At 40.8% G+C, this 26,057-nt stretch overlaps 1 protein-coding gene across 1 annotated transcript in view; it reads right to left on the reverse strand.

The window, feature by feature from the left end:
* Window positions 1-729: 729 nt before the first annotated feature.
* Window positions 730-26,057, reverse strand: part of golph3 (golgi phosphoprotein 3) — a 55,514-nt gene continuing 30,186 nt past the window's right edge. The window contains exons 2-4 of the mRNA XM_033031833.1: window positions 25,112-25,243; window positions 16,431-16,545; window positions 730-3,145 (exon numbers count right to left, since the gene is read on the reverse strand). Coding sequence (XP_032887724.1) covers window positions 2,721-3,145; window positions 16,431-16,545; window positions 25,112-25,243 — 672 coding nt within the window. The 3' untranslated portion in view covers window positions 730-2,720. The remainder of the gene's footprint in view (window positions 3,146-16,430; window positions 16,546-25,111; window positions 25,244-26,057) is intronic.

Raw genomic sequence — 26,057 nt, forward strand, 5'->3', positions numbered from 1 at the left:
CCCTTCTTCAGACTGATGCCGTCTGAAGAAGGGTCCTGACTTGAAACGTCACCTATCTTTGTTCTCCTAAAATGCTGTCTGACCCATTGAGGTAATCCAGCACTTTGTCTGTACATTTTGATGAAAGTCTTTGGTGATTACAATTGATTTCTGTGGGCAATATCTACCTTTTTAAACACAATCTAATCCTAGACAGTGTTAAAATCACAGGCATAACAATTAGTAACATTAGTAACTAAAAAGTAAAATTGTAACATGGTTAAATAGTTTGTAGGAAAGCATTTTGTGCAGCTTGTTTCAAGGCTGTTTTTTTCATTACTGAGATGGTTGTAGCTTCCTTTCTGGGAGTATACTTCATTTCCTTTCTGGTATGAAATACAACATTTAAAAAACAACCTTTGGAAATTAATTGAGATCTACATCAATAATTACAGAAAAAGTAAATTTTCACCGAAACACTAATATTTCAATGTGTGAGACATTGAAAATTATAAAAATGACATGTCCAAATGTTTCTATTTTTTCCTAAATCACATCTCCATGTCAGATAATGGAAATGGAAAAGTTAGAATCTATTTTAAGCTTGGACATTGACCATGGAAATCTAGGAATTTCCACCAAAACTTACATTTCTGCATAAAGCTCTTTTGCATGACCTTTCAAAATAATTCCCACCTTCATAAATGTCAGTTATAATAATTAATAAATGGATTAATGATGCAAATTACAGACATTTTCAAAATCATAGTTTATTAACTGAAAAGTATAAAGCTAGTATACAGATGAGGGATCCCTTTAATTTCAAATCTACAGTTCTACACCATTTTGTACTGTTGTATTGAATTCTTAAACAAAAATAATTCAGAAACACCTGTAAGCCCCATCATTCATTTGTAATATATCACGAATCACTTTTGCTAATCATCTCCTTGTTATTATTTACATAAATATTGTGAAACCAGCAGCAGTAAAAGCAAGCAGTGGAAAGAGCTCACAGGTTAAAAAGCCAATAATTTCATATGACATACTGAAACTAATTATATGTAAAACTAATAAAATTTGCGCCATAATCGGAATATTTACTATTCCACAAAGAAACACCCTTAATAATTAGTGGCTGAATTTGCTTGTACCAATTCACATGCCTTGCCTATAAAAAATTTCCAAATTAACTTTTAACAGAAATTAGTAGCAATTTATGCAAGAAACGAAACGGACATTTTGCAACCAAAGAACGGAGAAATTTAAAAAAATGCGCTCATCTCGTTTCCGATCACAAACGTTCTTTGACATGAAATGTATGTATTACAATGACTTACAACCAAGTCGGACTTCGCATTGAATAACATAAAAGGTTATGTAGGAGTCCAAGTAACTGCAAGGTACTTTTTCACATACATCAAAATCACAAAGTAGTTTTCAACATGCTTTACAGAAAAAAAGCCCCTTTCCACCATATCAGTGGTTAAGCACAGATGAGAACAAGAGTACAATTCATTATCTTGCAAAAAACGGGTGGAATAGGTAAATATACAAGTTGAACTATATACACACTATACTGGAATGTTAGCTATCCCAGAATTGCTTCCATTAAAATTTGTGAATTTATGGATCACTGTTAGAAGGCCTCCTCTGTCAACTAAATTGATGTAATAATTTAAAAGAGATGTCTTACAAAAAAGTAGATACGTAACAAAAGACATATAAACTTACAAATTGTAACAGAAGTTACACATTTTTTAGAGACATTTTCTGTCCTGATATGGAGGCAGAATTGAAAAGAGGAGAAAATGTACTTTTAACCTAATCTCAATGTTGGAGAACTTGACTAAGAAAATATAAATTGTGAATAAACATATTTCCTCATGTTTCCCCCAGACATGAACCAGAAGAAAAGGTTACCCTGCTCGGCCATGAGTTATTTTGTGGTTGTCATGTCTGTGTGTCTGCCTATTGTAGGTAGTGATGTCTTAACAGATCATTAGTTTCACGATAAATGCAAAATTATTTCTGATAGCATTATACAGTGGATGCCACGCAGAAACAAATTAATATTGCATAACTTCACTTCAATTTAGAGGTCCATGCATACAACATTTTAGAAAGTCAAGTAACTAGCTTTCAAAGTGTGGGATGGGAAATAAAATACTATACACATTCTCTTACATTACAATATGGGAGGATTGACATTGTTTTCATCCATAGCAGAAAATAATGTAATAAGGCGGCAGATATTTAGTGTTTGTAGTGCACCATTTTGAACCCCCAAATGCATTATGACTGTTGTTTTAAATGACAATGCAATTTACAATCCAAATAAATGCATGGTTGATCCAAGTATCAACCCCATTCACTTCAATTACATAAAAATACTGACAGACAAAATATCTTGGTTGACTAGTTATGAATTTATCAGGAATAAACTGCACTTGAACTTCTTTTCAACACTATCATTTAAATATAGTGAGAGGGGGGGGGGGGAAGGAGAAAGACAATTGGAAAGGCCACAAAAACGATACAGTACCTCTTTGGCTGTAAGAAATGCAGCGTTTCATAGGCCATTTATGAAGCAGTCTTCTAAGATTGACTGGAATCAAAATCTTTAAGCAAGTTTGAAAGGAAAGAAGAAATTTCTTGGAAAGAACATTACAACTTGAAAACCAGAATTGTAATGGGAGAAGAAAAACAGGAAAGCAAATAATCATTTAATTCTATATATTTCACTTGGTAAAGGCTGCCACTACAGCCCAAAGCAATTCATTTGTATTGGACTTCATAGATTCAACTTCAGGATCCAAGTCCAGCAGCTGCCGTACTCTTTTCATGGCCAAGTCATAATGTTCATCTAGGAGAGGGGCAAAAGCATTCTCCAGTACGTCTGAGGCATGCGCTAAGTAAATGAGGGCAAGCAAGCGCTTGTCCATCCGATGAGGGTCATTCACCCATTTATCCAGAACTGCTTCCTGCACTTTTTTGATGAGACGCTGCTTGATAACATTGTTGGTAAGAGGATGCGTTGTCATGTCAAACAGCAGGAAGTTCTGTTTCTCTGTGGTCAGTACACCTTTCTCCACTAGATTTTTAGCCAATCGCTCACGGACATTTCTTAACTGATAGTGTAGCTTTAATGGATTCCATGTTTCACCTTAAGGTGTAAAGAGAAAAGAAAAAAAGCTTAATTAATACCTGTGCCTGAAAGAGCTGGAATGAATTGTACAGCTTTTAGAAATACATAACGTTCACATACCGTTAATCTGAAAAATGTTGAAATGTCCAAAAATCCACCAACATTTTAACATTTGATTTCAAATACATAGGTTTACAAAATAACTTAAATAAAGCAGGAACAAATTAACATTGCATACAGGGTTACTTTATCAGATGCACTCCTTCCATTTTGAAAAATATTTGAATCATTGGAAGGAACCGAAGATAATGCAATGAAATAGGACACTGTCTTTTCAATTCATGCCATCGGATCTTAAACCTACCCATACTTTTATTTTAACCGTAATCTTTAAATTATCGTTTATCTGGGTTACTTGACAAATTACTTGTATTTGAAATTTGGAAAATTACAATGAAATAAATTTCCGTCTACTGAAATTTAAATTCTGCAGATAAGCTTTTATTAACTCACTTTCCAACATCAGTTTTATAATTTACATTATTAAAGAAGTTAAAGAAACTCCATTACCACATTTTTCGGTATCATTTACAGGATAGTGAGCTTACTTTTCTGATGTATCATTTATTTGAGAGGTCGTTTGTGCACTTTTGAGTATTGACAAGCTTCTTAGTGCGGTGCAAAGGAACAGTGATTAGGGTCAAATCCTATGCTAGTCATTCTTGCATAACAAGAAAAAAATGTTCTGATATACTAGCTTCCAGAAAGCACAATACTAAGGACAAGTTTAACCGGTAACAAATAAATGAGTTTGTAAATTTGAATTTACAGTACTATAACATAAATAATCAAGAATTACTAATATTTAAAAATACAATTACTAACTCATAGCAAGATCCCTGGTTGAATATTTTTCTAAATCTGTTGTTTTTCTGGCATATTCTTAATATAGGACGTTAAGCCCGAGCCTAATACTCATTAAATTATGTGCCAGTTGAGGCCAAAACAAGCACCATTTAGTTTAGTGTTTGATTCTGAATGCTACTTATAAAGTGAGTGCAAAGAAATGTGCCTTGATTCTGGATCTTATTTGCCCATCTTCAGTTAGATGTTCCTTACACAGATATTTAAAAATAAGCATTGTCCTCATAGGGTCCGCTGGTGTGTCTGGGAAATGTTTAATCTAAATTGGCAGAAGAATGAGCAAAACCACGTGTAAACGGGAGGAGTGTAACAAGCTGCATAATGGAGTAGGTGTTCCAGATAGCCTCAGAGTAAGAAGTTGGACTGTTTTGGGTGGAAGCCAACAATGTGAGACGATGAGAAAAACAAAGACTGGATTAGATGTGCGCACAAAGACGCAGAGAAGATTGGTGCACTGCAGCAACAAATAGCAACGTAGGAATATGATGTTTTGGCAATAGCAAAAACAATGGGTCAAAAAAACTGTGCAAATCTTGTTTCTTTGTATTCCGGGAAATAAGGAAGAAAAAAGGTGGCGTGTCAATACTGGAGGGAAAAAATAGGTCTTTTGGCAAACAGGGATAGATTCCATTAAGAAGGACACAGAGTGCTGCAGTAACTCTGCAGATCAAGCAGCATCTCTGGAGAAAATGGATAGATAAATTTCGGGTTAGGACTGATAGATTCGACAAGCAAGAAATATACTATTGGGTTACTCGAACTGATCACTGAACAACATGTATGAGATAGAGTAAGACAACAGATTGTTTATATGCATTAAATAGCAAGTAAAGAGTACAGAATGCTGGGCTTCATATATAGAAGCACAGAAAAAAACACAAGGAATTTATGCTGATCTTAAAATATTGGATAAGACACTAAGTTATAAAGTTACTATGCTCAATTTTGGTCACCACATTTTATAAAAGATCCAAAAGTCCTGGAAAGGGTGAAGATATTTATAATAATTATTCCAAAGATGTGGGATTCACTGTACAGCTACACTGGAGAAGCTTGAGCTGTTCTCACTGGAGTAAAGGTTAAGGTATTCCAAATCATTAACTTTTTTTTTTTAATTGTGAAGGCCTGTTCCCATAAAAAATATTTCAAAAACTGGGTGAACACAATTTAAACAATGGGCAAAAGATAGGGAGGCACAAGGGAAAACATTTGCACTCAATGGAATGAAACTCACTGCCCATAAGGTTGGACCAAACAATCAATCAGGGCTTTCAAAAAGGTATCAGGTATGTGCTTTAGGGGAAATAATTTGGAACATAGGGAAATAACTCAAGAATGAGGTACAATAAATTGCTCTACATGAAGCGAGTATGAATCAAACAGTCTCCTCTTTCATGAAAAAAATCCATGATTCTATGATTCAAAGCAGGCTTTGTGCAAGTGAAATTGCTTTTTAAATTTGGATGATAGCATAAAAGCAGTTCTATTTGCAACTCCAATACCTCAGTAGAACACATGATTTATTTTCAACTGAATTGCTTATACTTATTGTTTTAAAATTGAGTTTTGGAAAGCTCAGTTCAAACTAAACATTTCAAATGTCTCAAGAGAGGTTTTTTTTTTTGCTAATACTTAATTCAGGTCAGTTAACTAACTCCTAACAAGAAACTACTCATGAATTAAAAAGTTAGAATTGTACAAAATTCTTACTCGATTCAGTTTCAGATTTTTTCACCCAGCTGCCTTATATCTGCTTTCTTTCACAGAGGCCCGGGAACCGTTGGAGCGAGTGGAGGAGGGTCAGGGCGGTGAGTATATAAATCGAGCGCGGGGCTTTCTTTCACAGAGGCCCGGGACCGTTGGAGCGAGTGGAGGAGGGTCAGGGCGGTGAGTATATAAATTGGGCGCGGCGCTTTCTTTCACAGAGGCCCGGGACCGTTGGAGCGAGTGGAGGAGGGTCAAGGCGGTGAGTATATAAATCGAGCGCGGGGCTTTGTTTCACAGAGGCCCGGGACCGTTGGAGCGAGTGGAGGAGGGTCAGGGCGGTGAGTATATAAATCGGGCGCGGGGCTTTCTTTCACAGAGGCCCGGGACCGTTGGAGCGAGTGGAGGAGGGTCAGGACTTTTACCGAAATCTGTAACGTTCCACACTTCATAGGGAGGGTTCTGGTGGAAGCCGCTGATTGGCAGAAGCAGACTGGAGGAAGCAGCTGATTGTGTGCAACCTCAGGTTAGCATTTCTGCTTTCAGGTTAAAGGTACAGTACTTTAGTAAAGGTACAGTGAGCCAAGGGTACAGTGGGCTAAAGGTACAGTGCTTTAGTAAAGGTACAGTGAGCCAAGGGTACAGTGGGCTAAAGGTACAGTGCTTTTTGTTTATATAATAAAGGTGCAGTTTAAAGGTCAAGAGGGAGCAGCTGTTTGTGAGTCAGATACCTGCTGATTTCTCCCAGCAGTTTCTATTGTATTATACTGGTATCGGATCCAGGGTAAGGCGAGAGAATGACAGTCAGAGCAGTGTACTGTTCTGGATGTCAGATGTGGGAGGTCATGGTGTCGGATGGCCCTCCAGACGTCCACATCTGCACCAGGTGCAGAGAGATGGGGCTCCTAAGGGACCGTATTAGGATCCTGGAGCAGCAGCTCGATGACCTCTGTCTGGTCAGGGAGAGTGAGGAGGTCATAGAGGGGAGTTATAGGGAGGTGGTCACTCCAAAACCACGGGAGAGAGACATGTGGGTCACGCTAAGGAAGGGCAAGGGGCAGAGGCAGGAACGAGTGAGTACTCCAATGTCGGTACACCTTGCAAATAAGTACTCCTGTTTGAGTATGGATGGGGGTGACAGCCTACCTGGGGGTAGCGAGAGCAGACGGGCCTCCAGCACAGAGACCGGCCCTGTTGCTCCGAAAGGTAGGGAAAAAAAGAAGAGGGCAATAGTAATTGGGGACTCTATTGTTAGGGGGTCGGATAGGCGATTCTGTGGATGCAGTCGGGAGACCAGGATGGTGGTCTGCCTCCCTGGTGCCAAGGTCTTGGACGTGTCTCAATGCATCCAAGATATCCTGAAATCACATGGGAGAGGAGCCTGAGGTCGTGGTACATAATGGTACCAATGACATAGGTAAAAAAAGGGAAGAGGTCCTGAAGGGAGGATTTAGGGAGTTGGGAGGAGAGTTAAGGAAAAGGACCAAAAAGGTAACAATCTCAGGATTACTGCCTGTGCCACGCGACAGTGAGAGTAGGAATGGAGCGAGGTGGAGGATAAATGCGTGGCTGAAAGACTGGTGCAGAGGGCAGGGATTCAAGTTTCTGGATCATTGGGACTTCTTTTGGGGAAGGTGGAACCTGTACAGAAAGGATGGGTTGCACTTGAACCCGAGGGGGACCAATATCCTGGCGGGGAAATTTGCAAAGGCCACTGGGGAGACTTTAAACTAGAATGGTTGGGGCGAGGGACTCAAATAGAGAAAGCTAGTAGACAGAATGGGAGGCAGGAAGCAGAAAAGGGAAGCACTCGGACACAAGAGGAGAAAGAAAAAAAAGGAAATAAACAGAGAATAAGAGACGGGGGGTTTCTTAAATGTGCATATTTTAATGCTAGGAGCATTGTAAGAAAGGTGGATGAGCTTAGAGTCTGGATAGACACCTGGAAGTATGATGTTGTGGCGATCAGTGAAACATGGTTGCAGGAGGGCTGTGATTGGAAACTAAATATTCCAGGATTTCGTTGCTTCAGGTGTGATAGAATTGGAGGGGCAAGAGGTGGAGGTGTTGCATTGCTAGTCAGGGAAGGTATTACAGCAGTGCTTTGGCAGGATAGATTGGAGGGCTCATCTAGGGAGGCTATTTGGGTGGAACTGAGAAGTGGGAAAGGTGTAGCAACACTTATAGGGGTGTATTATAGACCGCCAAATGGGGAACGAGAATTGGAAGAGCAAATATGTAAGGAGATAGCAGATATTAGTAGTAAGCACAAGGTAGTGATTGTGGGAGATTTCAACTTTCCACACATAGACTGGGAAGCACATTCTGTAAATGGGCTGGATGGTTTGGAGTTTGTAAAATGTGTGCAGGATAGTTTTTTGCAGCAATACATAGAGGTACCTACTAGAGGAGGGGCAGTGCTGGACCTCCTGTTAGGAAATGAGACGGGACAGGTGGCGGAGGTATGCGTTGGGGAGCACTTCGGGTCCAGTGATCACAATACCATTAGTTTCAATATAATTATGGAGAAGGTCAGAACTGGACCTAGGGTTGAGATTTTTGATTGGAGACAGGCTAACTTTGATGAGATGCGAGATGATTTAAAAGGAGTGAACTGGGACATTTTGTTTTATGGGAAAGATGTAGAAGAGAAATGGAGGACATTTAAAGGGGAAATTTTAAGAGTACAGAATCTTTATGTTCCTGTTCGGATGAAAGGAAACAGTAAAAATTGGAAAGTTCAAGTTCAAGTTAGTTTATTGTCATGTGTCCCTGTATAGGACAATGAAATTCTTGCTTTGCTTAAGCACACAGAAAATAGTAGGCATTTACTACAAAACAGATAAATGTGTCCATATACCATGATATAAATATATACACACATGAATAAATAAACTGATAGTGCAAATAACAGAAAGTGGTTGGTAATAATCAGAGTTTTGTCCGAGCCAGGTTTAATAGCCTGATGGCTGAGGGGAAGTAACTATTCCTGAACCTGGTTGTTGCAGTCTTCAGGCTCCTGTACCTTCTACCTGAAGGTAGCAGGGAGATGAGTGCGTGGCCAGGATGGTGTGGGTCTTTCATGATACTGCCAGCCTTTTTGAGGCAGCGACTGCGATAGATCCCCTCGATGGAAGGAAGTTCAGAGCCGATGATGGACTGGGCAGTGTTTACTACTTTTTGTAGTCTTTTCCTTTCCAGGGCGCTCAAATTGCCGAACCAAGCCACGATGCAACCGGTCAGCATGCTCTCGACTGTGCACCTGTAGAAGTTAGAGAGAGTCTTCCTTGACAATCCGACTCTCCGTAATCTTCTCAGGAAGTAGAGGCGCTGATGTGCTTTTTTGATGATTGCATTAGTGTTCTCGGACCAGGAAAGATCTTCAGAGATGTGCACGCCCAGGAATTTGAAGCTCTTGACCCTTTCAACCATCGACCCGTTGATATAAATGGGGCTGTGGGTCCCCCTCCTACTCCTTCCAAAGTCCACAATCAGTTCCTTGGTTTTGCTGGTGTTGAGGGCCAGGTTATTGCGCTGGCACCATATGGACAGTTGCTCGATCTCTCTTCTGTACTCTGACTCATCCCCATCAGTGATACGCCCCACAATAGTGGTGTCGTCAGCGAACTTGATGATGGAGTTCGCACTGTGGTTCGCTACGCAGTCATGGGTATAGAGTGAGTACAGCAGGGGGCTGAGCACGCAGCCTTGAGGTGCTCCCGTGCTGATTGTTATTGAGGCTGACACATTTCCACCAATACGAACAGACTGTGGTCTGTGGACGAGGAAGTCGAGGATCCAGTTGCAGAGGGATGCGCAGAGACCCAGTTCTGCGAGTTTGGTAACCAGTTTGGAGGGGATGATTGTGTTAAATGCCGAGCTGTAATCAATGAATAACAGCCTGACATATGAGTTTTTGTTGTCCAAGTGGTCCAGTGCGGAGTGGAGGGCCAGCGAGATCGCATCCACCGTTGATCTGTTGTGGCGGTACGCGAACTGCAGTGGGTCCAGGTTTTTGTCGATGTAGGAGTTGATTTGCTCCATGATCATCCTCTCAAAGCACTTCATCACCACCGGCGTTAGTGCCACTGGTCGATAGTCATTGAGGCATGTCACCTTACTCTTCTTGGGCACCGGTATAATTGATGCCCTTTTAAAGCAGGTGGGGACCTCAGACCTCAGAAGTGAGAGATTGAAAATGTCCGTAAAAACTCCCGCCAGTTGGTCCGCACAGGTTTTTAGAACACGGCCGGGTATACCATCAGGACCAGGTGCTTTTCGGGGGTTCACCCCTCTGAAGGATTTCCTGACATCGGCCTCTGTGACTGAGACTGAAATGCCATCGCAGCGAATGGGGGATCGGGAAGGCACATCAGTATTCTCCCTGTCAAAGCGCCCTGATTTTCAAGGGAAATTGGACATCTTCTTCGGAAAAAGAGGGAGATCTACAATAATTATAGGCAGCATGAAATAAATGAGGTGCTTGAGGAGTATAAGGAATGTAAAAAGAATCTTAAGAAAGAAATTATAAAAGCTAAAAGAAGATATGAGGTTGCTTTGGCAAGTAAGGTGAAAGTAAATCCAAAGGGTTTCTACAGCTATATTAATAGGAAAAGGATAACGAGGGATAAAATTGGTCCATTGGAGAGACAGAGTGGACAGCTATCTGCAGAGCCAAAAGAGATGGGGGAGATATTGAACAATTTCTTTTCTTCGGTATTCACCAAGGAGAAGGATATTGAATTATGTGAGGTAAGGGAAACTAGTAGAGTAGCTATGGAAACTATGAGATTCAAAGAAGAGGAAGTACTGACACTTTTGAGAAATATAAAAGTGGATAAGTCTCCAGGTCCTGACAGGATATTCCCTAGGACATTGTGGGAAGTTAGTGTAGAAATAGCCGGGGCTATGACAGAAATATTTCAAATGTCATTAGAAACGGGAATAGTCCCCGAGGATTGGCGTACTGCGCATGTTGTTCCATTGTTTAAAAAGGGTTCTAAGAGTAAACCTATCAATTATAGACCTGTTAGTTTGACTTCAGTGGTGGGCAAATTAATGGAAAAGATACTTAGAGATAATATATATAAGCATCTGGATAAACAGGGTCTGATTAGGAACAGTCAACATGGATTCGTGCCTGGAAGGTCATGTTTGACTAATCTTCTTGAATTTTTGGAAGAGGTTACTAGGGAAATTGACGAGGGTAAAGCAGTGGATGTTGTCTATATGGACTTTAGTAAGGCCTTTGACAAGGTTCCTCATGGAAGGTTGGTTAAGAAGGTTCAACTGTTGGGTATAAATGCAGGAATAGCAAAATGGATTCAACAGTGGCTGAATGGGAGAAGCCAGAGGGTAATGGTGGATGGCTGTTTGTCGGGTTGGAGGCAGGTGACTAGTGGGGTGCCTCAGGGATCTGTGTTGTGTCCTTTGTTGTTTGTCATGTACATCAATGATCTGGATGAAGGGGTGGTAAATTGGATTAGTAAGTATGCAGATGATACCAAGATAGGGGGTGTTGTGGATAATGAAGAGGATTTCCAAAGTCTACAGAGTGATTTAGGTCATTTGGAAAAATGGGCTGAAAGATGGCAGATGGAGTTTAATGCTGATAAATGTGAGGTGCTACACCTTGGCAGGACAAATCAAAATAGGACGTACATGGTAAATGGTAGGGAATTGAAGAATACAGTTGAACAGAGGGATCTGGGAATAACCGTGCGTAGTTCCTTGAAGGTGGAATCTCATGTAGATAGGGTGGTAAAGAAAGCTTTTGGTATGCTAGCCTTTATAAATCAGAGCATTGAGTATAGAAGCTGGGATGTAATGTTAAAATTGTACAAGGCATTGGTGAGACCAAATCTGGAGTATGGTGTACAATTTTGGTCGCCCAATTATAGGAAGGATGTCAACAAAATAGAGAGAGTACAGAGGAGATTTACTAGAATGTTGCCTGGGTTTCAACAACTAAGTTACAGAGATAGGTTGATAAACAAGAGGACATGACTTCAGAATTAAGGGACAGAAGTTTAGGGGTAACACGAGGGGGAACTTCTTTAATCAGAGAGTGGTAGATGTGTGGAATGAGCTTCCAGTGGAAGTGGTGGCGGCAGGTTCGTTGGTATCATTTAAAAATAAATTGGATAGGCATATGAATGAGAAGGGAATGGAGGGTTATGGTATGAGTGCAGGCAGGTGGGACTAAGGGAAAAAAGTTGTTTGGCACGGACTTGTAGGGCCGAGATGGCCTGTTTCCGTGCTGTAATTGTTATATGGTTATATGGTTATATCAAAGTTGGCATTTGAAGTAAATTTTGTAATTAGAACTTAGAAGATCACATATTCTGATATATTACCAAGTTCCAATTTATTTCTGTGTGCCATGAAGAAAATCAAATAAGGGGGCTTTTTGGGGGTATTTGTTCATTTTATTATCATGGAGTCCAAGATCAATCCAAACAGCTTTAAGACGAGCCAAAATTTAAGAGAGCATTTGATCTAGTTTCAAATAAAGCATGATAAAAACACTCACCACATCATGCTGCCCTTGTGGTTCTTTTGAGCAATAAAACAAATTGTATAAATAGAATACAAGGATAAATAATGATCAGATCTCTTAATAAGAAACAAAAAATATAGTCAAGTAAAGAGTGGGAGTAATCTAATTTTACTCCATTTTGGGCTGCCAGACACGTGCCAAATGGCCCGCTTCTATGCCCTAAATTTCAATTATTCTACAGCTTCAGATTTCTATAAACATCAAGGTTAGTCTGATTAAAACCAGTTTCTCAGCATATACATTCAATATGCTGTGCCTCCATGACATATCACTTTTAATATTAAAATTGTCAACATACAGATAACATGGGCAAGGGACAAGTCATCTACACCTAGATAAGCTGAGAAAGCAGTGGACACTGTGCCTTCTTGCAATGTCATGCTCCTACAGTGGCTACAGGTACAAGACTAAATAATACTGACCAATCTGCAAAAAAGAACACCAACAAATATGTCATTTAGGGAGGTAGTGCCGTAGTAACATTTATGATGCCAGATATTAAGTTAAATGGCAGAGACAACAATGAAACATTGCTTCTACTTACAAGTCACTCAAATTTGTGTCATTGTCAAATTTGTTTAAGAAATCTGCCAACATTTTAAACAGTAACAAAGGCAAAAACCAAAAAAACACTCAACTGTGGCCTTCAAAAACAAAATATACCCATGCGTAATTAGAAAACACTATTTTTTTTTCCAAGATGTTAATCTCAGTTCCACCGTCAGTTGAAGCTATAATAGGATAGTAATGAGAAAGTGTTTTCACTTAATTGAGTTAAAATTGACTACTGATACAGGTCTCAGATTGACAAAGTACTTCCAAAGCATTTCCGACTAAATGTGGTCACTTATGCTTCATCTCTCACATGCTGGCTCATGCCCTTGCTAAGAACAGGTACTTCCCATTAGTTGTTTAACTGTCCAACACAGTTCACATCTAGGCACAGCAAGATTGCAGAGTTTGATCACTTTGGACTGTTTAGTGTGGCTGTGGTCCCTAATAAAGTTATGGGTGACAGGAGACTGTGTTGAGTAAATAGACATTCTTGAGAAATGTGTTACGGTTTTAAATGCAATGTACGGTGCAAAACTATAAAAAGGAAAATGTATTCAATTCAATTTTTGTTGTATGGCCAGTGTGTTCTCCCCAAATGAGAGTTTCAAATTTGAATCTGAAGAAGGGTCTCGACCCAAAACGTCACCCATTCCTTCTCTCCTGAGATGCTGCCTGTCCCACTGAGTTACTCCAGCATTTTGTGTCTATCATTGAGTTTCCAGTAATTTATATGACTTCAGCCAGTGATGATGCACTCTCAGCCAGCAATTTGTTGCTGTTATTGCAGGTGTTATGAGATGGACAGGTTTAAGGAGGTAAGAGTTTTAAAAGCACATTTCCAGGTAGATCACAACAAGATAAAATTGTAACAAACTATGTAACCATACATCATAAGTCTGTAATCTTGCAGATGTAATTAATCCCATCAATTCTAATCAACTTTTTTTCTCTTACAATGCATCCCAGTTGAATAGCATGCGTTTGTGCTGTAAATTTCTATGAATCTGGCAAGATCACATAGAACATCTTCCGATAAATAACCTGGCTTATGGTGACATCATGTGGACACAACTGCAAGTGCAGAGTATTGTGCAAACAAAATTTCATCTGACATCATCTGACAAAACCAACCTGCATTTATACAGTGCCATTAAAATGCAGAATATTCCAAGGTAATTCATAAGAATGCCAATAAACTTGACACAGCACGTGAAGATGTTGTGCATTATGACCAAATATTTGTTGGAAGTGACAAACATGGATAAGAAAGGTTTGGAGAGATATGGCCCAGACACAGGCAAGTAGGGCAAGTAACTTGGTCAGCATGGACAGGTTGATCGGAAGGACAATTTCCATGCTATAAAGCTCCATGTCTCAATGCTGAAAAAGGGAGAGAGGATGTGTCCAGCTCCCTGGACATTGATGATGGTGGATTCAAAAATGGTATTGCTACTGAATGTTGAGATATGATTAATCCTTTATCGGTTGAAGACGGTCATTGCCTTGACTTGTAAGGTACAAAAGGGCAACATGGTAACACGGCAGTTACTGAGCCCCGACCCGAAACACGACAGTCCATCTCCCACTGCTGATGCTGCTTGGCAGCTATGTTTGCATCAACTTCAAACATGATGATCAGGTCAGGAGGTGAGTGGCCCAAATAGAAACCAAAGAAAGCATTTGTAATCAGGTTTTCCCCAGTACACGTAACAATAAACTAAACAAAAATATATATATGAGGTGCTGATGGGAAATCATCAACTCAATGAAAAATGCACTATGATCTGCCCAAAACTTGTGATCTTCCCTTACTACAAAATATCCAGATGGGAACGTTGCAAACATGCACATTCCAGGATGCAGGAGTACGTGCCGTGGAATGCACTAAAGCTTGGTGCAACAAATGCAACAACCTAGTGGGGAAGGACTGGAGTCAACTATCCTACTGCCATAAACCATTGAGAGACTAAGTCCTGTATAAAAGCCTTTCAAATATATAAATCTTTTATCGCCCAAAGAGTGCCATATAATAATAATAATAAATTTTACTTTTGGGCGCCTTTCAGAAATCTCAAGGACACTTTACAGAGATTAACAGGAATAAAAAACATATAATCAGAATAAAATAAATAATAAAGACATCACAGAAACACAAATTAAAAACAGAATTCAGTCCAAAAACAAAAAATCAAAAACACAATGTGAAAAGAGAGCAGCGGCAGCTAAAGCGCGCCAGCGTCCACTCTCCCTTCCGACAGCCATCTTGGACAAAGACTAACAGGATTACTTACAGACAAAAAAAAAAAATCATCCCACCACAATGGATACCACTGTGGGGGAAGGCACGATGTCTAGTCCCCAACCCCAAGTTCACCCAAAGTCAGGCCTATTGAGGCCACCGCAATTGCCTCTACGGAGGCCCGATGTTCCTGGCCGTTCTCACCGGGTGATCTTGCCCCGGCGTCGGGAGAGTCCTCTCAGCGGCTGGGCCACCTGGAATGGCCGCTTCCTAGCTGGAGACCGCGGCTTCCGAAGCCGACAAGGCCGCGCCGGCCTGGACCTCCCAGGCTCCCGATGTTGAAATCGGCGCCGCCCGCTCCGCTCCGCAGACCCGCAGCCCGGAGGTGTCGAACACGGCGGACACAGCTCACCGGAGCTCCAGCGCGTTGATCCAGCGCGGCGACCCAGGCAAGGCATCGCCCGCTCCGCTCCGCGACAGCGCCCCAGCGCTGCGCCGCCACCGAGGCCGAGGTGCTGGGCGGTCCCCGCCAGGAAACGGCGCTCCAAGCCCGCTGGTAGGCCACGAGGACAGGTCGACGGGCAGCCCGGAGAAAAAGCTGCCTCACCGACCAGGTAGGGACCTAGAAGTAAAATTGCCCCCTACCCCCCACATTAAAAAGTCAATTTCTCCAACGGACGAAACACAGGACGTACTAAAAACCTTTTTTAAAAGCGAAGTAAACGGACGGCTGCTGGTTAGCAGCCGCTCCCCAAGATGGCTCGATATGGGTTGGCAATGTGTTCTTATAGAATGAATATGATAACGCTACAAATGTAAGAGCTGCCAAACATTAAGAATTTATAAACTTAACAACATTATAAAGGTAAAGAAAACAATTAAGGTTTTTTTTTGTATGTTGTACTTGTATACACTTTTATGAAAAGTTCATTTTGAAAAGAAAACAAATTGCTGGAGCATTGCTTCCTGAATCAGATTGAATTCTGTCCAGCTAGAAACATGATGGAAATGGTCTTTACCGCTCGTCGACCAGGAGAAATGGAGGGATCAGTAAACGCCACTCTACGTGGCCTTTTTTGCCTCACAATAGCCCCTTTGATTCCATCAACCAAAAGGGACTGTGGAACATCCCTCTCAACTCTTGGTTGCACTCAAACATTTATCAAATTGCAGTTTAAAAAAGAATATACTGCTTCGATAATAAAAAGTATATATTAACAATAGCATGATATTTCAAATGAACGGGTTTCCACTTTAATCAGTTTGGTTTGACATTCGAGTTCCTGTATAGTGCACCATCATGGGGATTTTGGCCAACTCACCACTAAGAAGTTCAATCCAACTTTGTACAGCTTCTGGAGGCTGTGTTTCCTTAATATGTTTCAAGGCTTCATCAAGCAATACATCTCCCGTAGGGGTATCTGACTTACAAATAACCTAAAAGAGCCAAGCAAACAAGTTTTCTTTAAAATTTAAGTCGCAAAACATTTTCGTGATTTGTTAACAATTAACAACAAAGATATTAAATTGGTAGGATTATTTTGAGAAATGACTTCATTTGATAAAATAATGATTTAATAAGTCTAAGGACGATTGGCTGGTTGATAATATGACAGTGTAGGGGCTTCACCAGCACTTATATTATTCCCTCAACAACCATCCAAGTATTTATAGATCCTAATTTTGTCCTGACTAAAGCAAAAGAGTAGCTATTTGATTTTTCCACTGATCATGTTCAGAGGCTAGTGTGGCATCCTAAAACTCTGGCAGGAACAGCGGTCTTGAAATAGGCGACACAAACTTTATACTGGAAGTAGTAACTTTTATCCAAAGACCCATGAGACAGGGCCACCAACCTAAATAGAAATATAGTACAATGCAATGATAGATCAAATATACCATTGACTATAAGTATTCTCTTGGAAGAGAAAAGTAGTGTGCTGGTGTATTGAGTAATTGAACTATAAATTTGACAGTACCCTTCAATCCACATAAACAAAGTATAATGCACTTGAACACAAGCATGTCCATTTAACCTGTTATCTACATTAAAGAACCAAAGATCTATCAGAGAAAATTAAGTAGTCAACACAATGTACAAGAGAAGTTGGTCTTCTTCTTCTTGCGTATGGCGTGCACAGCCTAAAGTTGTAGGACAACTTGTTCTATTTGATCTTATTTGATTGTGCACGTTGGGTTGATTGCATTAGTCGAAACAGGGCGGACCACGTGAAGGTTGCAATCTCCCACCCCAGAGAAGTTGGTGACCTTGATATTTAACTTTAAAGATGGTTATCCTCTTCCAAACTTACACAGATTCTGGAATTGTTGCTACGAATTGATGGACAGAATTTGAGCCCACCATTTAAGAAAGGAGAGGGAGAGAATCAGGAAACAATCAACCTGTCAAAATGCTATCTATTAATTAGGATATAATACCAGAGCACCTTGAACGAAACAATACGATTGAGCAGAGATTAGAAGCAAAGAACAGCAGATTCTGGTTAAGGCACAAAACATGATGTTGGAGTTACTCAGCAGGTCAGGCAGCATCTCTGGAGAACATGGAGAGGTGACATTTTGGGTTGAGACCCTTCTACAGATATGCTGCTTGGCCTGCTGAGTTGCTCCAGCACTTTGTGTTTAAGATTGAATAGAGTTTGACTAATCTGCTGGAGTTCTTTGAGAATGTGATAAATATAATAGACAAGGGGAAAATCAATGGGTATGGTTTCAAGAAAGAGTCAGATTTAGCTCTTAGGGCTAAAGGAATCAAGGGATATGGGGAAAAAGCAGGAACGGGGTACTGATTTTAGATGATCAGCCATGATCATATTGAATGGCGGTGCTGGCTCGAAGGGCCGAATGACCTACTCCTGCACCTATTTTTCTGTTTTCTATGTTTCTATGTTCCGATAGTTCTGCCATAATGCATGTTTTCATTACGTTAATTAGTTTCCCCGTGGGTGGTGACTGAAAGTGACAGGCAATCGCATGTGCAATGATACTCTGATTAAGCAATGCAACATGTAGCATTTATTATTTTTAGCTTGGAGTAACAGTAAGAAATTTGTAGGTATTAAAAGAATTTTGAGCTTTGAAAAACCCTACAGGAAAAATAATTTTATTATTGCAGATCCAAAACTCTCTAGCCCCTCTCCCCCTCTCCTTGTGATCACATTTGTTATTATAACTCAATTTTCTATAACACAAGGTTTTATTAGCAATGCAATTACTGTATTAAGTTATAGAAGAACTATCTGTATTTGGAATAATAGCCTGCCTTCCATTCCCTGCTTTATAATTTCCCCTCTTTTGAATCTATTCATCTTCCTATATCCCTGCCACACAAGTTAAAAACCTTCCTAATAACATCAGCAAATTTGTCTGCAAGAACATAACAACACAAAAAAATAGCAGGAATAGACTCTGATCCTGTTATTCAATATGATCGAGCCCTACATGTCCTAAGCCTCAAATCCTTTTCCGTGCCAGTTCCCCAGTTCCGTGCCAGTTCCCCATAGCCCCGAGTTCCTCAACCTTTCAAAAATGTATCCAAATCCTCTTCAAAGATCGCAAATGACCATGCCTCCAGAGCCACCCTGGGTAAAAAAATCCAGGGATTCGTCACCTTCAAATCTGCTGGAATTTGCAGGAAATGGCCGGACAGATAAAGGAAAGTCAGTGGATATTGTTTACCTAGATTTTCGGAAAGCCTTTGATAAGGTACCACAGGTGAGGCTGCTAGGGAAAATGAGTATGGTAAAAGGCAGATACTAGCATGGATAGCAGATGGCAAAGAGTGGCAATAAAGGGGGCTTTTTCTGGTTGGCAACCAGTGACAAGCAGAGTTCCGCAGAGGTCGGGTGCTACTCTTCACGTTGTATATTAATGATTTAAATCAGGGGGATTGAAGACTTTGTGGCCAAGTTTGCAGATGATATATGAAAATAGGTGGAGGGGCAGGTAGTGTAGAGAAAACAGGGACTTTGCAGAAGGACTTGGACAGGTTGAGAGAGTGAGCAGAGAAGTGGCAGATGGAATGTAGCGTAACAAAGTGTGGAGTCATTTCTTTAGTCCGAAGGTGGTGAATCTATGGAATTCTTTGCCACAGAGGGCTGTGGAGGCCGTCAATTGATATTTTTAAGGCAGGGATAGATAGATTCTTGATTTGTACAGGTGTCAAGAGTTCTGGGGAGAAGGCAGATGAAAGCTATTCAGAGGGAGAGATAGATCAGCCATGATTGAATGGTGGTGTAGACTTGATGGGCTGAATGGCTCAATTCTGCTCCTATCATATGACCTTATGAGAAAAAAGCTGGAAGAGAGGTGGGGACAGGACAAAGCCTGGCAACTAGATACATGTGAGGGGGGGGGGGGGGGGGGGTTGAAAGGTAGATGGTAGGGCAAAGGACAGAAATGAAGAGAGACAAATGTGAGACAGGGATAGAAGAGGTATAAATTGTGATGCCAGAGGAAGGACTATAGTCAAAAGAGGACAAATGTCTAAATTAAGAAACTCCATTTCCATTTTAGCTGTTGAATAAATCCTCAAACTCTCTTAACCTGGGAATGTATTTTGATTGAAGTTAACCGTTTTCCTCAAGAACTACGGAAAATACGGGGTTTTTTTTAAAGCAAAATAGGTGTTGAAAGCAATGTGGTAGATATATGTATGGATTTTCAGAAGGCCTTTTAAGTCTGACATGGCTTGTAAAAAAATCTGGGTGTTGTGAGGAAAAGCTACACCATGACAAACTATAACTTAGAATACATGACCAGAAAGTGTGGTGGATTCAGTCATGGTTTCCAAAGTACACTAAACAAATGTTCAATCGCAATAGATTTGTACAGCAACAAAATGCAGTGACCCGATTAGAGAGCGCTGCAGAGAACAGTAGTCACAATTAGACTCTTTGTCAGCTGTAATGATTCTATGATTTTTCCCCGCTAATGTAGCCTGGCCTCCAGCATTTTCTATTTTATTTCAGATTTTCAACACATGCCAGATGTTTCTTATGTCGTAATGGGAAACTGAGTAACAGTTTTATTTGTATAGTGAAAAACATTAATGGCTGATATGTGCATGGTTCTTAAGTATCTAACCTCTTATTTACATCCATGTTGATTTAAACAATAAATAAAAACATATTACAGAAATAAACATATTCATACTCTCTTACACTACATAAACATCTTGAGATGGAGTACTAGAATCATACACCACAGAAACAGGCCCTTCGGGCCACTTATCCATGCCGACCGAAGTGCCCATCTAATCCATTTGCCTGCATTTGATCCATATTCCTCTAAACCTTTCCAACTGAAATGTACTATCCAAGTGTCTTTTAAATGCTGTTATAGCACCTGCCTCAACTCTGGCAGCTCGTTCCATAAACCCACCACCCTCTGAGTGAAAAAGTTGCTCCCCAGGTTTTATTAAATCTTGCCTCTCTCATTTTACACCTATGTCATCTGGTTTTTCACTCCCTTACCCTAAATAAAAGTTAAACTGGGCATTCTCCCTATCTATTCTCTTCATGATTTTATACACCTCAATAAGACCACCTGTCAGCCTGCAGAGCACTCCAGGAATAAAGACATAGCCTGCCCAACCTCTCCCTTTAGTTCAGGCCCTCTGATCCTGGCAACATAAATCTTCTCTGCATGGCTTAATGATTATCTTCCTATACCAGGATAACCAAAACTGAACACAATACTCCAAATGTTGCCTCACCAATATTTTGTACAATTGTAACGTAACATCCCAACTTCTATTCTCAATACCCTAACTGATTAAGGCCAATGTACCAAAAGCCTTTTATTTTTACCCGATCTCCCTGTGAAGCCATTTTCAGGGAACTGTGTACCTGCAATCAAAGATGCCTCTGCTCTACAACACTTCCCAGGACATTACCATTCGCTGTTAAGAGCCTGCCCTGTTTTAACTTACCAAAATGCAACATTTTATGCATTTACCTGGATTAACCATTCTTCAGTCTACTTGCCATGCTGATCCAGAGCCTGCAGGAATATTTGATAACCATCTACTTTAGTGTCATGTGCAAACTTACAAATCATGTTTTATATATTCTCATCCAAATCGCCGATATAAATCACAAGCAACAATGGGCCCAGCACCGATCCTTGAGGCACACCACTCATCATAAATATCCAGTCCGAAAAGCATCCCTCCACGACCAGGCTTTCCTATCTTCCTTGAAGGCAATTCCATGTTGGGTAAGTTTGCTCTCCCTGGATCCCATGCGATCTAACCTTCCAGAGCAGCCTCCCTACGGAACCTTATCAAATGCTTGCTGTAATCTATATAGACAACATCTACGGCCGCTCGCAGCCACCCGAGCTACTTCCCTCCCCTAGCCAGACTCCCCACACGCTGTGAAAGGAACTCTCTCCCCCCCCCCCCCCCAGCGGCGCTGTCCTTTTACAGCCGCTTCCCACTTTACAGCTGCTTCCCATCAGCTGCCAGCAATGAGGGATAGACTAGGCTATCCCTCAGTACAACAACATTAGCCGTCTATCTTTCTTGGCTAACAACCTATCCTTCGGCCTCCAAGACACAGGTAAATCTTCGTGCCTTATTTTGGGGTAAAAAATAGTGTCTTCATTGCCGGGATATCTTGTCACTCAGAATCCTCTCCAGTAATACTGATACTAGGTTCACTGTCTATAGTTCCCAGGCTTTTCCTTCCAGCCCTTCTTAAACAGAGGCACAACATTAGCCACCCTTCTGTCATCCGGCATCTCACCCGTGTCTAATGTGATTTATACATCTATGCCAGGGCCCTTGTAATTTCTTCACTAGCATCCTACATTCTTGGATATATCCAGAAGATTTATCTAACTTCATATGCAATAGGATGTCCAGTACCTCCTCGGCCGTAATACCGACATCTCCATTAACTGTCCCAAGTTCCCTAGTCTTGTTTTTCTCCATGGTAAAAACAGAGGAGAAATATTTATTGAGTACCTTGCCATCTCCTGCAGCTCCACACATGGATGAACACTTTGCTTTTTGAGGGCCCTATTCTCTCTCTAGATGTTTCACATAGAAAAAAATGGGTGTAACTAATGGGTTATACAGTGGCACAGAGATGAACAAATTGGTTGATTATATTTTTGGTGGTAATGGTGAAAGATGAAAGTTGGCAAACAGACAGAAAATTGTTTACTTTCTCTGAATAAATTTATGAAAGTTATCAGGCTGGTTAACAAAATAACTCTGCAAACAGTAACTTCAGTTTTAGATTCAACATTTTGTCATAAGTACAGCATATAATTTTGCAGACAATCTGTCTTGGGTCGTTCCATAAGCCACTTTCCACAACCACAGATATATAAACACAATGGGGTGGGTCAAATCTGCTTATTTGTGTGCTTGCATTTACTGGAGTTAGTTGCTGTCAGACAAGTTCTCTACCCCAAGTCAGGCAACAAGGTCTGCACAACAATTAGGTCTGGGAAGGGCTGGGAATGCTTATGTATAGTGCTGGCAACATATCCTCCAAATGCAATCCGAACAGGCTTTGGCAGAAGGCAAAGTTCAGAGATGGTCTTCTGTCTGACATTGAGTTTACAAACTATTAATACTGAAGTAAAAATATATTTTAAATTAAATTAAATGGTGGTGATTTAATACACAAGGAAATTTAAAAAGAATTAAAGACATTTAAATAAAGCAGCATTCTTTTATAAACTACCTGCCATCAACTTTGTATCCTTGTGTGCCAACCTAAATATCAACGAGTTCTCAAATCCCGTATCACGTCTGACTGATGCAGGTATGAGACGGAATTCCCCACTGTAACACCAGGAAATTCCAGCAAGACTGGATGCCGTGTTTTGTTCACAAACAGAATGAACGGACAGTTTACAGACTGACTGGCTAAATCTATGTCCTGCACTCATACCATATCAGGCAAATCCAAAACTTACTTAAGTTTGAATGGCCAAAGTCTCTTTCAAAGTATTCTCAGTGGCCAGCAAAATTCAGCTCTATGTAGTACTAGCAAAATACTCAGATGCACGAATAAAAAAAATGCTGCAAATGCTCAGCAGGTCAAGCAGCATCTGTGCCAAGATAACTGATTGACATTTCAAATCATAGATTCCTCAACAGAATGGTGGAAAGTGTGAAAGCAAGTTAGGGGTGACCTTGCATTTTCGATGGGTGTAGTGTACTGAGAAAACAGGCCGCATCACTCTCTCTATCTCTCTCCCTCTACCATCTCTACTTCACCCCCATCAATGTACACTGGGGTATGTATACCGCTTTGCTTTCTAAAGTTCATCACAAGCTCTGTTGTTTTGCTAACATTGAGGAAAAGGTTGACAAAAATGCTGGAGAAACTCAGCGGGTGAGGCAGCATCTATGGAGCGGGGGAAATAGGAAACGTTTGGGGTCGAGACCCTAGGTTGTTGTGTTGGCACCAGTTTAAGGGGTTCGCAATCTCATTCCTGTACTGTCTTCTGCTGATTTGTACATTGAGCTGGATTTGCATTTGGTTGCACAGTTGTGGGTGTTTAAGGAGTAAAGAAGGGGGCTAAGAACAGATCCTTGAGGGGCACCAGTGTTGAGGATTATCACAGAGGATGATTTGTCACCTATCCTCATTAATTGTGGTCTGTTCGTCAGCAAGTTGCAGATGTGTACTGACACCAAGTTCCACGACTGGAGATGAGCTCGGATGGGATAATGGCATTGAAAGCAGTGCTGTAGTCTATGAATAGAAGTCTGAAGTAGGTACTTGTCTTATCCAGGTGTTCAACGGTCCTTTATTGTCATGTATGCACTGCACAGTGAATTTTTTTTTGCATAGCTCAAACATGTCTGAGTCGCCATATAGAAACATAGAAAAATAGGTGCAGGAGTAGGCCATTCGGCCCTTCGAGCCAGAACCGCAATTCAATGTGATCATAGCTGATCATCGAAAGTCAATGTTCCTGCTTTTTCCCCATATCTTGGTGCCATTTACAAAAAGAAAGTCCAAAGTCGGATGCACATGCTGGATGTACTGGAGCATCTCCCAGTGCAGATAAGTCCAGGTAAGCCCCAGACTGCTGCAGGGTCTCCTCATCGCCCTTGACCGGCTTGGCCTGCAAACGGATGTCCCTCTCCTTGCCTGACTGTCTTTGTATCCTGGGAGCACTTCCTGCAGCCGACCATGAAGGCTGCCTCCTTCTCCTCCACGACTCTCTGGGCTTTGGGCTGAGCTTGGCAGCTTTCGAGCTTCGTCTCGCAGGCAGCGGCTCGCCAGGTCTTTCTTCCCGGCAGCAAACCAGGACAGCCACCGCACGTGGCCACGGGGACTGAGAGTTGATCACTGCACAATGCTAACCGCTACCTCATCTTCCATTGTCTTTGTTTTATGGTTGCATTACAGACCTTTGCACTATTATGGTTACCCAATATTACTGATTATTAATTTATTGTATTATTGATTGTTGTATATTTATTTATGTTATATTAATGGGCCCGTTAAGCTGCAGCAAGTATGTTTCATTGTTCTGTTATCGGCACATGTATATTAAACATTCTTGATTGTTAAAAATAACTTATTTTCTAATTTTCCCTGCTTCAACGCGAAACCACATTTCCGATTCAGTCATTCCCTTATTGCTGCCTGACATGCTGAGCATTTCCAACACCTTCTGCTATTATTTCTGATTTCAAGCGCCTGCAGTTGTTTGCAAGGGTTGCTTGCTTGCATGGGTCCAATATCAATAAACAACATGTTTCTACTAAAAATGTACACATATAGGCTTAAGGAAAACAAATGTCTTAAGAGCATGTTTTTTGGGAATACAATTTATTTATAATAACAAATTCAACCTCAGGTAACTACATAACTTTTGTGGAACTAACAGCTGAACACATGCAAAGAATTAAATGTTCCATTAAATATCTTGGAATTATAAACGGGATGATTATTTCTCTTTTGAAACACACTCTTATTCAACTTAACATAGTTATAATTCTTACCTTCCTTGTTAGTAAGCTTTTGCGTCTCATGCCAAAAGATTCCAGTTGCAAGCGTCCTCTCAATGCCAGTTCAATCAACATGCATCCGCGTAACCCAGAGGAGATGCAGTCATTCCAAAATGATGTGTAACCCTGCAAGAAAAGAAAGACTTACATTTATACAAGACTTACACAAGATAATTTGTTTCTTCAGTAAATATTAATTGATGGATAAATATTGGCTAGAATAACAAGGTTAACTTACATACTTCTATGAAATAGTGCTGTGAAAACTTTAAAATCATTTGGACTTTGTTAAACCTTTTCAGCTTGGACTTGGGTTTAATACTTTTATTATCCAAAATACAGCATCTCTGTTGCTCTTCCTCAAGCACCAGACTGGAGTAACTGTCTCGATGTTCTGTGCTTAAATTACCTATGGCAGGTCTTGTGGAGTTTCTGGACATATCAAGGGTAGGTGATTACATTCTCTTCTTTGGGGGGATTGTTATTGTGTGGCACTTCTGTGATAATAATATTCCATGCCTAATGCCTAAATACTGTCTAGGTCTTACAGTATGCAGGTCTGGGCTACTTCATTTGCTGAGAAGTTGGGGTGGCACTGTGGCACAGTGGTAGAGTTGCTGCCTTACAGCGCCGGAGGCCCGGGTTCGATCCTGACTATGGGTGCAGTCTGTACGGAGTTTGTACATTCTCCCCGTGATCTGCGTGGGTTTTCTCAGAGATCTTCGGTTTCCTCCCACACTCCAAAGACGGACAGGTTTGTAGGTTAATTGGCTTGTTAAGTGTAAAAATTGTCCCTAGTGGGTGTAGGATAGTAGGATAATGTGCAGGGATCACTGGTTGGCTGAAGGGCTTGTTTCCACGCTGTATCTCCAAATTGCAAACTAAATAGAATTGTTTAAGAAGGAACTGCAGATGCTGGAAAATCGAAGGTACACAAAAA

The sequence above is a fragment of the Amblyraja radiata genome, chromosome 1, assembly GCF_010909765.2.
Source record: "Amblyraja radiata isolate CabotCenter1 chromosome 1, sAmbRad1.1.pri, whole genome shotgun sequence".
In the NCBI taxonomy this organism is placed as follows: domain Eukaryota; kingdom Metazoa; phylum Chordata; class Chondrichthyes; order Rajiformes; family Rajidae; genus Amblyraja; species Amblyraja radiata.